This window comes from Falco naumanni, chromosome 4 (assembly GCF_017639655.2).
Source record: "Falco naumanni isolate bFalNau1 chromosome 4, bFalNau1.pat, whole genome shotgun sequence".
Lineage (NCBI taxonomy): Eukaryota > Metazoa > Chordata > Aves > Falconiformes > Falconidae > Falco > Falco naumanni.
The window spans coordinates 19,890,102-19,903,767 of NC_054057.1; the positions used below are offsets into that span (position 1 = coordinate 19,890,102).

Consider the following 13,666-nt stretch of genomic DNA (forward strand, 5'->3'; position numbering starts at 1 on the left):
TCTCTTTGAAGAGCAAGATCTCAGGCAGCAACGCTACTACCCGGGCAGCCGGGGGCAAAACACAGGAGAGGTGGAAAGCCAGCCTGAAATCCAAAGGTTTCACACCTTTAGCATAGGAAGGGCTCTTTGTGATGAGAGACTCAAGTGCTATGTACGAATGAGAACCTGGGACTAAATCGAAGAAAACTAAAAAGTATCCACTTGAGGTCTTGGAAACTTAGGGTTTTATTAACTGTACCTTCTTCTGCAATTAGAGAAAGCCCTCATTGCCAAGTCACTGCCCGATCTGGGTTGGAAGAGGAACAGCATTTCATCCAGCCTGTCCACACTGCTGAGTTTTACATGGGCAGTTGAAACGCACTTCTCTAGCCCAGAGGAGAATCTCCTGACCAAGATGAAATCACTAATCTCTGCATCAATGACTCTCGATACACTTGACAATAAACTGCTTTTCTCCCACAGCTGCCAGCTGCGAAGCTGTATGACACAAGAGGAGGTGCTCCTGTCTCCCAGGTCAGAGCAGTGAACCCCGAGTGGAACAGCGTGAGGCACTCGGCCCCAAAACAGAGAGAGAGTGCAGTTTAGGGTAAGGGCTTATAGCCAGCAACTGCTGTCAGCTCTACTTGGCACGCCAGCTGTAAGGAATTCCTGTTCTGAGTTTTCTTCTCAATGGAGGAGACCAGAGATTTATCACGGGCTGCTTGATCCAACAGCCCAACCACAGCACTGCTCAGTGAGTTAACCTAAATCCTTTGATGGCAACTACCTTATGGCCACAGTCACAAGTTGTCCACAAACACACAGTAGTAACAAGTCTCTAGAAGGTGCTTTAAACCCTTTTAGACCTCTGGTTCCAGAGTCAAACATGGGTTGCCTTGAGTCACATCACACCCACATCCTCTCAACTAAAGCTCTGTCTCACCAGTGGGTTTGTGCTGTCTTGTATGTAAGAGGCACTGCCCAGTGAACAGCCTGGAGCTGCCTACCCATCCCTGGAGATGACCGCCTTCCAGCAACCCTCCCTTTTCTTGTAGGCAATTGGCTTTCTCTTCTCCTTTTTGGCTCCCACCTTTGTATGTTTCCATATGTGGATTGATTTAATTATGCCAAGAAACCTGATGGCATCAAAGATACTCCTTTTACAATAAAATGATTACACATAATTTTAGGCACTGAATATGTACCCTTCGTGTAACAAACACATAAAAGCATTCAAACTTCTTACTACCACAGCCTAGAGTTCTAGATATTTTTTAAAATTCCACTTCAGATTGATTTTTGGGCCAAAGAGCTTTTGCTTGGGGATTGGAAACCTTCCCAAGTTAAACTGGACACACACATTTTTCCAGAAGCTACACAAATTGCACGTTTTTTCTGTTTCCTCGGCATTTTCATGTTAAACAATCTCTGGTTCAGCATCAGTGCACTATGCTGCATCTTACATGTCCACATCAGCAAGTTTCTCCAGAAATGCTTAATGCCTTTAGATCACAAACTAAGCCTCAAGCATGCATCTGTTAAAAAGTTTTCTTGCATTACCACACCGTCAACATTTTAATGTATAATGATTTTAATTGTCCAGCATTTTTTTATCCACTGCTTTTACAAACAACCCATCCAACACCCTTTGGTTTACAGGCTAAAAAGCCTGCATGTTATGCAGTCTACCTGCCAACATAATTTTATTCATCTATTGTAATCAAAAGCATTTGCCAGGTTGCACACCAATGCACCTAACCCAGGTAACTGCTCCCCCCAGAACTGAGTATTTGTAGGGATGGGGGGGAGGGAAACAACTGCTAAATATGATCAACTGTGCACTGCCATATACAGAACAGAAAACAATTATTTTCTTACTCTCTGTCACAAGAAAATGATCAACAGTAGTAGGAGAGCCTGCTGCTCTTATCAGTATGTTAGGTCCCACAGGCAATCCTTCAGCTAATAGCCTTATCTCCAGCCCAGCCACCCTGCCTGGCTCCTTCCTGCCCTAATGATTTCCAAGCGGCACAACCTCGAGGTGTTTCACTAACTGGCACAATCGGATCATAACCACTACAGAGCCTTAGAGCAGCCGTTTATCAGCTCTTCCCCATCTCTCCCAAACCATGCCCCAACGGCACATCACCGCCCAGACAAAAAAAAAGAGGAGGAGACAACCTCAGGGCAATCAAGCTCTGTTATTCTTCAGCCACTAATAAATCATAAGGCAAACCAGAAAAACAGATGCAAATGTATGCCTCTAGCTGGCCATCAGAATGCATTTTGACGGTTCCAAATCTTGAGGAATATCCAATTCCCATTGAAGACACTTAATATAATTGAATATAAAGATGTCAGAATAGCTAAAAAAAGCAAAACAAGAAAACAAGCCCCCAAACACACAATGTTTAGGCTATGAGCTATCAGAAATCTGATTGTCCCAGCCAGGGCCTCTATGACACCTTGGCTTGCATCCCCTTGGGTAAGGAGGAGTGCAGAGCTGCTGTTTTCATGGCTCAAGTGAGATGTTTAGTTACAGAAGAGGAGGCGAGCCATACCATGGCTGTCTGGGGAGAGGGGCAACTGGCAACTGCTGTAGCCAGCAGGGGAGCTGAGGTGATGCTGAGCACCTTAGCAGCCCAGGGATGAGCAGTACCTGGGGTTTTCAGTGTGAAGTAGAAACGGCAGACTTCAACTTCTCAAGTCCGGCACAGCTCTGGACACTGAAGCCAACGCAGTGCTCAGCACAGAGAAATTTAAAACTGAAATGGAAGTGTTTACATAATTGAGGAATTTGCACTAAATATCTGATTTACAGAAAATTTCAACACTGCAGGTTGGGGTTTATGCATACATAAGGCAGCACTGCTACCGTGCAACCGACTGCAGATGCCCTATATGAACTAGACCTGCTCCAGAGCAAAATGCAATGTAATCATAGCTCTAAGGCAGAGCTAAAGACAGCCTGATTCAACCCTTAACACTGAAGCTTTGCAAAAAGGTTTGCTTAAAACAGGGACTCAGAAAAACTGGGACCTCAGTTTGTCAGGGAAAACATCAGATCTTTTCCATCGTTTTCATGGCATTTTATCACATTTCCATCTTTTGTGCTTACAAGCACAGGTAGATCTCCAACTCTAGCACTATTTCATAGTATCGCCTTTTGCCATAGCACTTCACAGCACAAACATACAATGCTTCCCTCTCTGGAAGATCTAAGATACAATACAGAAAATGAAAATGACAGCCAGGAGGTTGATGTGTGTGGAACGGATAAGGAAACAAGTAAAGAGGATGCAAATCATAGACAACGCATGAAGACATGTTATTTTTTCAGTCAGGCGGTGGTACATGGCCCTAGTTTAACATCCCATTTTGGACCACTACCTAGAGCAAGTGGATTCCAGGCGCAAGGGGAAAATGGAGGGGAAAAAAAAGCAGGAAGAAAGTCTAGCAAATATATGGGAGAGAGAAAAAAAAAAAAATATATGATACCCAGGTCTCAATGTCAGCTCCTGGGGATGAGAAGGGCTGGGGTCCACACTTGGCACCAGGGGGCTCAGCACTGAATTCACCTGGATGCAAAATGCTGCACAGAGCCCAGTCGGACAAAAGGTCAGATCAGGAATTTTTTATCTGCAGCTTAATGCATAAGATGGTAAGATTCAGAGGAAGTAATTACAGCAGTTATTAGGTACAATATGAGCAAGCACTGGTATGACAGTCATTTTAATAGTAGTATTACAGGTAAAAGCTTTTATACAATACTGTCTTTTTTTCACAACCGGCTTTTATTTGACCATAAGCTCAATATAAAAAGGTTGCATTTTCATTTGATTTTTTGGTTGTTGCTTAATATTTTTCTTACCTCAAAAATTTCTGTTAAAATGTGATGGGGAAATAAAACCAGACATTTGGTGAGGAAAAAAATATCTATTTCTATATAGCAGCACAAAGCAGAACAGCAGAAGTACTGACACTGTAAGCCATTCACTTACAGGATCATAATTCTTAAAAAGACCATTAACAAGTCAACGGAAGAAACTTGAAAGCTAATAAAAACTATATACAGGTAACTGTATGCTTTTAAAATGCCATTTTGATATTGGACCAGTTCTTTAATAATGTTTTTCTTATTGGCAATAAAAAAGTGCCTTAACCTACACTGATCCATTTTGCACTTATTGTAGACACATTCCAAGGACATTTGCAACTAATATTACATTTTTCCATTTAGTTTACGGCATTTTTGTGCCCTTCATATTTTTCCACATATTATTTATACATTTTAAATACGTTCTTTTGTATTCAAGTTCTCTAATCCTTTATTTATGCCAAAAAGAATCTCATTTCCATACCTGATGGATAGGATCTTCATCATCATTACAGTGACATATCACCAGCTGTCTTCCAAGGAGGTTTTGCCAAGACCTATAATCAGTTCAGCACTGTGTGCATACGTACATTTGCTCAATGCAGCTGCTTCTATGTTAGAAATGTGCAAGTGGTGAACTCTTCACTATCCCATGTGGTTTGAGAACAACATGAAACGGCTCCTTCAAGCCTGCAGATTTCCAGAAAGGCCTCATCATAATCATAAGTCACATATGACTGTGCATCATGTCTCCAAACTAGATGTCACAATAAAGCATAGCGAACTGAAGGCAAATGTGCCTGCACAGCAATGTGCCACAATGAGGCAGCTCTGGAATGTGAAGCGAAGTGCAGAAAGTGGACTTCAAAAGGTCCACAGATGGCACAGACACAGCACCCAGCTATACAATCTGTACTCAGCCCTCAGCGGAGAAAATTAGATGAGATGCTGCACAAGGTAGTATTTGGCCAGGGGGGCCATACCTGTATATGGGACTAAACTGACTTGAACACTGCCTCAACACTGCTGCTGGAAACTTTGAGAATCAAGCTAGAGTCACCATCTTCTACCATAGACAGTTTCTGTTTCACTCTTAGGCAAGCCAATGCCTTTTCTTACAGGTGTTGCATGAACTAAGAGCAAGTACAACTGAACGTGCCTGAGTCCTTCAGGAGAGTCTACCAAAGCAATCACCTCCACAACAGGTCATTTAACCCTCTCTAGGCTCTTGATGCAACTCGCTTTGCACTTGCAAAAACATCTTCATAAACGTATTCAAACACACACATTGTTCTTTGGTCTCCATTACAAAGCACACGTGGGACACCCAGCTGTACCATGCCAGACATGGCGTTATGACTGGGTTTTGCTTTCAGGGTTTGTTTTTGGGGTGTAGGGTGTTGGGTTGTTTTTCGTTTAAGAGAGGGCATATACATCTGTATCTTTTTTAAACTGGATAAAAACTAATAAAGCTTTCATCATGTTGGAGCATGTTTGTGTTCCAGGAACCCTTCATACACGGATCAAAACAACATTCTCTTTTGCAGTAACATGAGGGTGAAAACTACCAGTACACTACTGTATCATAGACTTTGTTGTCTCTTTGTTTGTTATTTTTGTGGGTGAAGAGAAAGCTGATTATATTATACAGTAATAAAGACCAAGAATATTTAAATTGAAAGAAGATGCGGTCTTGGAAGATTCTGTAGTTGATGTATGTAAACTATCGAAATTAAATTAAATCAAATAGGTATGAAAGAAATGTTTGATGATTTTTTTATATATATATATATTTATTTTTTTTTTTAATATGCACTACTCCACTAAAAGCCATCTGGGATGCATTATACCTTGACGCAACAACAATTGAATCCTGCTGTACTAAAACACTGCCATCTCCACTGAACACGTGTCAAGCACTTGCTTTCAGGCTAGCTGTGTGCTTGTGCATTGGCCACAGAAACCAACCATGCTATAGGTAAAGAATCCCAGCAAATCTAGTAGCTTTCTTGCTTTAGCCTGCAATACGGAGATGGTTTGTTGTTTTGTTTTGGGGTTTTTTTGGTTTTTTTTAAGGAGGTCGGGGACAGGATGAATCAAGGGTTGAGGTTATTTCTTCCACTTTGTTGTTTGCTTGCACTGGTTTCATTGCTCTGTTGGTTCAAGCTAGGTAGAACACTAGGTCTTATAATGATGAATTTAACATAATTTTTTTATGAGCAAAGGTCAAATTCTACATTGCACATTTGGATTTAAAAGTGGAAATTTAAACTACAGAATGATGTTTCATGCTGAATAAAAGTTACGCCAAGCAAAGCTCTGATTTCTAGTTTCCTGAGCTCCTGTCTCCAAACTTTTCTCAGGTTTCCGACACTTGGTTACACTTTGTGGCTCACATTTATTTCCTTCTGTTCTGGATTTAGGTGATAAAAGGTTGCGAGATATGATTACCACTCCTCAGGTGCAGTTGGCAAGTTTGAGGTGCAGGCTTGATGGAAGGGGGGAGGAAAAGAGGCGGGGGAAATGGTACTGGTTTGGATGTGGTTTGTCAAGATCACTACTGGCTTTTATCAGCTGTTTCTTGATACAACTCACATTGTTCTAAATTATTTTGGAAAAATAAATAAAAAAAAAGTTAAAGACCTGTTCTCCCCACAAAGAACAATGAGAATAAAACCTTTCATTCTCTGGGAAAAAAAAAAAAAAAAAAAAAAAAAAAAAAAACAAACCAAAAAAAAACCCCAGTTTTGCAATTTGAAGACCACTCTTAGCTGAGGTATACTTATCTATTCCCTTGCAGTTCCTGGCTTCTCACCTGTCCCTTTCAGCTGGCTTTTTTAGTTTTTAAAAATATATACACCAGTGGCCAACGGACAGGTTATTCTTGGCCCTCTGCTTTGTTCTGGCAAGGTGCTCAGAGTCCATGCAGATGATGATAAATGAGCATAAAATGACGTGGCTCTCAGCACCGCCACCACTGGCACCACCACCTGTCATCGTTGTCACTGCTGAGCTCATCTCACCTTCAAAAAACTCAGCACTCAGAGGTTTAATTCAAGCGAAGTTAATTCTGCGATTTTTTAAATTCTTGTCCTATAATTATGCACAGATTCTCATCTCACCTATTTCCGATGGACTGTAGCATTTTTATGTCTTTTCCACGTGTGTGTTGGTACATATTTCTTGAAAGCAAATGCCATAATATCAGGTGCGAGCCTACTTCTATTTTGAGTTTTAGATGCCTTCCAGCCAGAAAGCTGTACCAACAAAAACCCTGCTGCACTTGATCGTTTACCGTACTTGTACCAGAGTTGAGCTTAAATATTCCATACCTATTTTATATCCTGACACCCATATAAAAGAAATCTAATCGAAAGTTCTCCCAGTATTCTGTTAATAGCATTTTTCCCCTAACATTTTGAAATCATCAGTATACAGACAATAAAAAACTTACCAAACTGTGGGAAGTTTTCATGTTTATGAAGTTTGTTTCTACTAACAGAAATTTACTCATGCCCCCACTACCCTCAGCCCAAAAATTTCACATTTCAAATATGAAGATCTGAATCTGTCATACACGATATGTTTGAGTTCCTCAAACTGCACGAGGTATGGGAAATACTCATAGGGATTTAAATAAACTTGTTTTTCCACAGATGTGGGAGAAAATTTTAGAAGAGAATCTTCGCATTAGGTAGTGTAGTTATATATATATATATGTACACTTGTGGTCTTAAAACATTTAATAACTGGAATAAAAGACTCGATTTCTCAAACCAAATAAAAATAATTCCATTATGGATACCATCAAGATTATGTGTTTTTACCTATAATCATCATTGCCAATTCAGACAAGTTCTTTAAAACCCAAGCTTTTTTCAGTCAGCTTTATAACCCAGTTTCATCACTTTGATTTTCAGAAGCCAGCAGGACGTGAGGTTTTCTTACTACTTATCACTAAGCATAAAATATTTCCACAGTCAAATTCTCTCTATCTTTTTCTTTTTTTTTTTTTTTCTGGTACTGTCAAGGGCCACATCATTATCTGAAATAATAATTTACCTTTTTTGACAACAATACTTTTTCTTCACAAAGCTGACTGACTTAGTCCTTGGTACTGCCCATCACATCCAGCACTTTCTTTCCGTTCTTCCCCCTCCTCTGACACAGAGCTCGCTGCAGCTTAGAGCATTTTCCATCCTTTCATCAGAGGAGTCTTTAGCTGTAAACAGGGCTGCAATGGGAGGCTCAGCCATGACACCGCACCAGTAGGCCACCCTGCACTTTTTACGTGACCTAGAATAACAATTTTTCCTGTGTAGCTTCTGTGTATCTGCTTTACCCATTAGCCCTAAGCACTAAGGGTGCCAGTGCTTCCTCCAGTTGCTGTGTTTAACAGCGTGTAAAGGCGAACGCACAAGAAAGCAGGTACTTTCAGTTGCCTGCTGCCTGCTTTGTGCTCTTCCAGTACCTTGAACCCTATGGAAAGCCAGGTGGTGTGGCAGCTTTCTGGGGAGAGTGTATCTTCTCAGATATGCGGAACCACAAACATTCAAGGTGGAAGTGTGCAGAAGCCCAAGGCACACTAGCTCTAACAGCATTTTGCAGATAGAAACAACAAGCCATAAATCAAAGTTCTCAAAACCTCTGGATCGTGAAGTCAGCTTTAATTTGCCTTTGCCCATCCATGCTACAGAACACGCTCTGGAGATCAGACATGCCAAAAACCTGGCATCTCTGCAGCCTGCCTGTTGACAGAGAGACAAAGAAGATGATGAGTGTGTTCATATTGTGACTGTACCACCCACATCCACTTGTAAAGTGGACGAGCATGAAGTGAGAAGGGATGGCTTTGTAGTCAAACCATTACACCAGCAGTTAGGTGACCTGAGCTTTCAGCACAGTCCTACAAGAAATTCCTTGTGGATAAACCACAATCTTTCTTTGACTTTGATGTTTGTCTTTTTTAAAAAAATTAAAATGGCCAATTCTTGCAGTCAGCTGTAATTAATGATGTTCTTTGGAGATCAAATTCATCCTTGTTTATTAAGTACTTAGAGATTATTAGTTGGACAGCAATAGACCACTGCTAGTGTGTTGTAACTGTAAAAGCTCACATTGAAACTATTGTCTTACAGATGTTAAAAATGACCATTTTTAATGGGCATTACTAAGACCATAAAGCAGAGATGTATAAATCACAAATCAGGGAACTCTAGATTTTAGCCAATTGTGGCTTGTTCAGCTGATAGTTCTCACATACAGAGCTACACTGTACGTTTACACACACACTCTTAGTCTTACCTGTTCCCTTCTATTAAGGGCAAGCATCAGTGCTGTGCCGTGCACTCCACCACATTTCATTTCTACAAGTAGGGAAGCCCAAAACAGAATTATCTCATGGTGGGTGCAATGCCTTTTTATTAGAAAAGTGTTACCTATACTTTAGAAGTGAACGGCTTACTGTGTACTGTATCCAAAACCTGCAGCACGTCCCCCCATCTGAATTCCCCTGTCACCATGACTTCTCTTTCCACATGTTACAGCAGATGGTCAAGAATTAACTCATTTTGTTTGGTAGCTAGACTTGGCTGCCTCTAGGATATCCCCAACAGCTTCCCTTTTGTATTCAAGATTCAGGGGGTTGCATCACCAATAACTCTAAAACAAGAGCTAGAAGCTTTACTACAGCAGCACCCCCTGTCCAAAGCCAGTCCCTGCACTATCTGCCTTGGTCCTATTCATGTCCCTATCATGAAAAGCAATCTGCCCTGTCTCCACTAATCAATGAGAAAAGACAACTTTTGTTTTTGGTCTTCCTGCTAAGACTTCTCAGTGGTGTATATGGAATTGAATCTGCAACTGCTCTTCGCAGTCTTTGTTGCATTATTGCAACTTACTCATAACCTATGAGTTTCCAGTTTTTACCACATTTCCTCTTAGAGTACTACCTGTTGCTTTGCCCTCCCAACTGATTTAGCTTGTTAAGAGGAAGCTGGAGACGGCTTTGCTTACCCTGCCTCCCTCTTTCCCCCATGCTAGGATGCATCCCTATGCTCCGGCAGGATACAACCCACAGAGTCAGTTCTGTCAAACACCTGATCATTCGGTTCTCGCATTTCAATTCTGTCTCCTCTTGTTTGTGAGATGGGGAAAATCCTGGAAGGGAGTTATTTAGATATTCCTCTTCTTCACAGAGCTGTTCAGAGTTCTGTAACTTGTGCAGTTATTTATGGCAGCTTGCAGGCATGGGAATGTATCACTGCTAGGGGAGACCTGCTGTACTCCAATATTTCAGTTACTCGCTTTACTGGTGTTTTTAACACAAGTGCCCTCTGTTGAGTTTTCTGTCCTCTCGTGAACAGCAATACGTTCCTTCCTGGAACAGCTGATTAAGCTCTCTTTTTAGTTGTTCACTTCTTATGATATGAACATCCATCAGGTTTGCCCTTGAAGCATAAGATCAGTCTTCCAGAGAAAGTTCCTCACTGAACTGCTATTAAACAATCAATATTTCTAGTTGGATGTAAGGAAACCTGGTTCTTTCTTCCCTCCTGGTCACAAATCACCACATGGTTTCTTTTGTTTCTGTTCTCCCCAGACCTCTTAAAATTGATCTTTTCCCTTGTGGCAGGCCTGAACGAAGATTTCCGCAACAGGCTGTCCAATAAGTCATTGCCTTGGATGCTGCACAGCATTAAAGTCAGTATCTCCAGACCAGTTTCCTTCTCCTCTACCAGGTCTCCCAGCTTCCAACTCACGAAACAGGGATCACATTTTTCCATTGGCAGAAGTAAAACCGAGCGCGTCCAGTGCAGGTAACTGCAGCAAATTGCTAGGCATCTGCACTCTTAATAAATCAGTGTCCCCCTTGCACAGAAGGAAGCCAAATGCCCCCAGTTGCCATGTCACTAAGGTAAGCTCTACAAATGGCAGAGATCTAGAGTTTTTACATCCAAGGGTTTTTGCAGTTCTTCATGTTCACGCACTAAAAGGGTGCTCATTGATTTAATAAAGCCAAGGTCTAGAGAGATCTATAAATACAAGTATTTTACCCTGATGCATTATTGCCCTGATGCCCAAGACTGAACTTCTGCTCCTTCACAGATAAATTGCTTCCTTGCTGGTTAACACCAACTTCCATTAGCAAGAGTGGTGGCAGACATATTTGGGAAGGTGATCCATGATAAAACACAGCTTCATCTCTTTTTTTTTTTTTTTCTTTTTGTTTTCCTTTTGATTTCTTTACTCACCACATCCCATGCTTCTCCTTTCTCCAGCCCCCTCTACTCAGAAAAATCAATAACTTATTCTTTATCAGTATTAGCTGGAAAGTTATCACTTTCACTTAAAATCTATTGAACTCTGCAGCAATATACATCAGCCTCAGGGGGCTCAAGATCAGGGTCCCACAGCTGCCAAAACTGCCTTCTAAAAGGCAGCCTGAAACAATTCTTTAAGTCTTTTATAGACTTATAATAATGCTGGCTAATGCTAATAATATTAATAGCAATAATAGAAGGGAGGGAGAGGCTGTCTTGGTGTTTCAGTCCTAAAGCAGAGCACATTTTGAGCATTCAGCTACTTTACAACTTCCAAAACGCAAAACGTAGTGCTTTCTGGTCTATGCTTTTCTTTGCATTCAACAGCAAATTAAGGTTTATGGCTTTCTTTTAAATACATTGTAGAAAATTTTATTTAGAACAACTGATTTTCAATATCTCCTAAGCCTTGGCTTGTCCAGCTGAATTGCTCCCAAAAATGCTTAACTCCGAAGCAGAGTTACAAGGAAAGGGAATGTTTCTCCCCAAAATGTGTATCAGCTAGTAACGTTATTAACCACTGAATTCCCAGCACAGCAGGCAGTGTCATCCCTGGAACAAAGCGCTCTGATGAAAGCATCGCTTGTGCTTTCACTGTCGTCTTATTCCAGCATGTATAGTCACGTTGCAGCCTTCACCCTGCACCGCTGCTGTGTGCAACTAAAGCACATGGGAGCTCGAAGCAGCGGCGTTTCCAAACATTACCTTTCGCTCTCTTTGCTGAGCTACAAGCAAAGACTTCTTGTTTGCACCCCGACTTTGTGAAAACAGTTCTCCCTCCAAATTCACACGGTAAATGTGCTTTCACAATGTCATGTTAAAGTCATGTACAACTTTGTGCCTGAGAGTTTTAAAGTCAAAGAAAACGATTGCCAGATCGTGGGTTGGATTACTTTCCATTAGCTCAGCTCTGAGATAACCTTGTGTTACACAAAAGGTGACAGTAGCACCCAAGATTTGATTATGTGAAATATTCCCCTTTCTGTGCAGTTACTTTTAGTACAGGCTTGAATGTTCTTACAATCTGAAATCCAAACTTACCAGGCAAACACACATTATACAAGGGTTGTCTGTGATAAATGGTATCTGCAGAATTTCCCCTTCATTTTCACATTTTGCAACGGATCCTGAAATAGAAAATTGAAAATACTGACATGTTTCAATTCCCCCAGCTGGTTTTGGAAACCATCCTCATCGCACTCACGTTTAACCCCTGCTCCATTCCTAGCCTTTGATTTCAAATCTTGCCTTAATTTGCCCTCTTTAAGCAAGCAGGGATGTTCAGCGTTTCTGCAAGATTCCAAAGGGAACAGGGAAATGAGTGGCCTTTTATTGCCACGCAAACCTCGACTTTCTTTGTGCCCCCATTATGGCAAAGAAGGACGCTTTTCCTCTTCTCAGATGACGTGTGGAGAATAACGAGTACTCCACGCAAAGCAGAATGCTTTTATAACAGCAGACCCAGAGCTCACTGAAATCAGCAGAAAGCTGTCTGCTACGCTCTGAGGGCTTGGACCAGGAGTACAGCATGAGCCCAGACCCAAGCATCCTTTTAACGGGCGACAGCCAATTGGCAAAGGAGTCAAAATTAGCAGGCTGACTGTCAGACGGAATCAAATTAGAAATCCCTTTACGGCCCTAGCGCTTATGAGCCGGTATTGTGTCATGTTGGAATCTCTTCTCGAAATCTAATGGCTCCTTGCTCGTGCTAGAAATCGATTCAGCGTTTCCCTCCGTGCCCCAGATAACAGGAAAATATGACCGTCGAGGGAAAGCGGGGGGGGATGGGGGGTGGGAAGGCAGGGGGTGTGTGTGGGGGTGGTTCGTGTGTTCACCTGCCCAGCGCACGCCGTTGCACCTCCAGCCGCCACCCCCCGCGCCCCGTGGCGGCCGGGCAGCCCCGCGGCAGGTGAGCCCCACGCAGCCCCGCGCCCCCTTACCTGTGAGCAGGGAGGACCCCAGCGCCCCGCGGCGGCACGGGGCACCCAGCAGCAGGAGGAGGAAGAAGGCGGCGGCCGGGACGGGGCGCGGCACCGCCGGGCAGCCCCCGCCGAGCCGGCCCATGGTCCCGGGGGTGCCGCCGGCTGCGGGGCAGCGTCCCGGACGCGCCGTCGGGTGGCGGAGCCCGGCCGCCCCCGGCACCGACCCCCGGCGCCGGGCAGCAGTGGGGGGAGGGGGGGGGGGAGCAGTTCGGGAGACGGTGGCCCGCCGGGGAGTCCCACCCCACGGCGGCACCGGGGGAGGGGACTGCGGGTGCGGGGAAAGCAGCTGTCAGCGCCTGCCCCTCGGCCCCGCACCCCCTCCTTCCATCACCCCCCTCTCCTGCCCGCATCCCTTCTTATACCTTCCTCTCCCCATAGTCCCTCCTCCGGCACCCCCCGGCCCCATGCCTCCCTCCCCCCCGGCGCACACGCACGGACAGGCTGCCAGCCCCAGACCCCGTCTCCCTGCCGGGAGATGCCCGGCCACTCCCTCCCGCGGCCCCGCC

General features: G+C 43.4%; 1 protein-coding gene across 2 annotated transcripts in view; it reads right to left on the minus strand.

Annotated features, from left to right (window-relative positions):
- Window positions 1–13,466, minus strand: part of BMPER (BMP binding endothelial regulator) — a 145,339-nt gene extending 131,873 nt beyond the window's left edge. For both annotated transcript variants that reach the window (XM_040593549.1, XM_040593548.1), the window contains exons 1-2: window positions 13,119–13,466; window positions 12,220–12,305 (exon numbers count right to left, since the gene is read on the minus strand). In XM_040593549.1, coding sequence (XP_040449483.1) covers window positions 12,220–12,305; window positions 13,119–13,242 — 210 coding nt within the window. In that variant the 5' untranslated portion in view covers window positions 13,243–13,466. The remainder of the gene's footprint in view (window positions 1–12,219; window positions 12,306–13,118) is intronic.
- Between the last annotated feature and the right edge of the window lie 200 nt (window positions 13,467–13,666).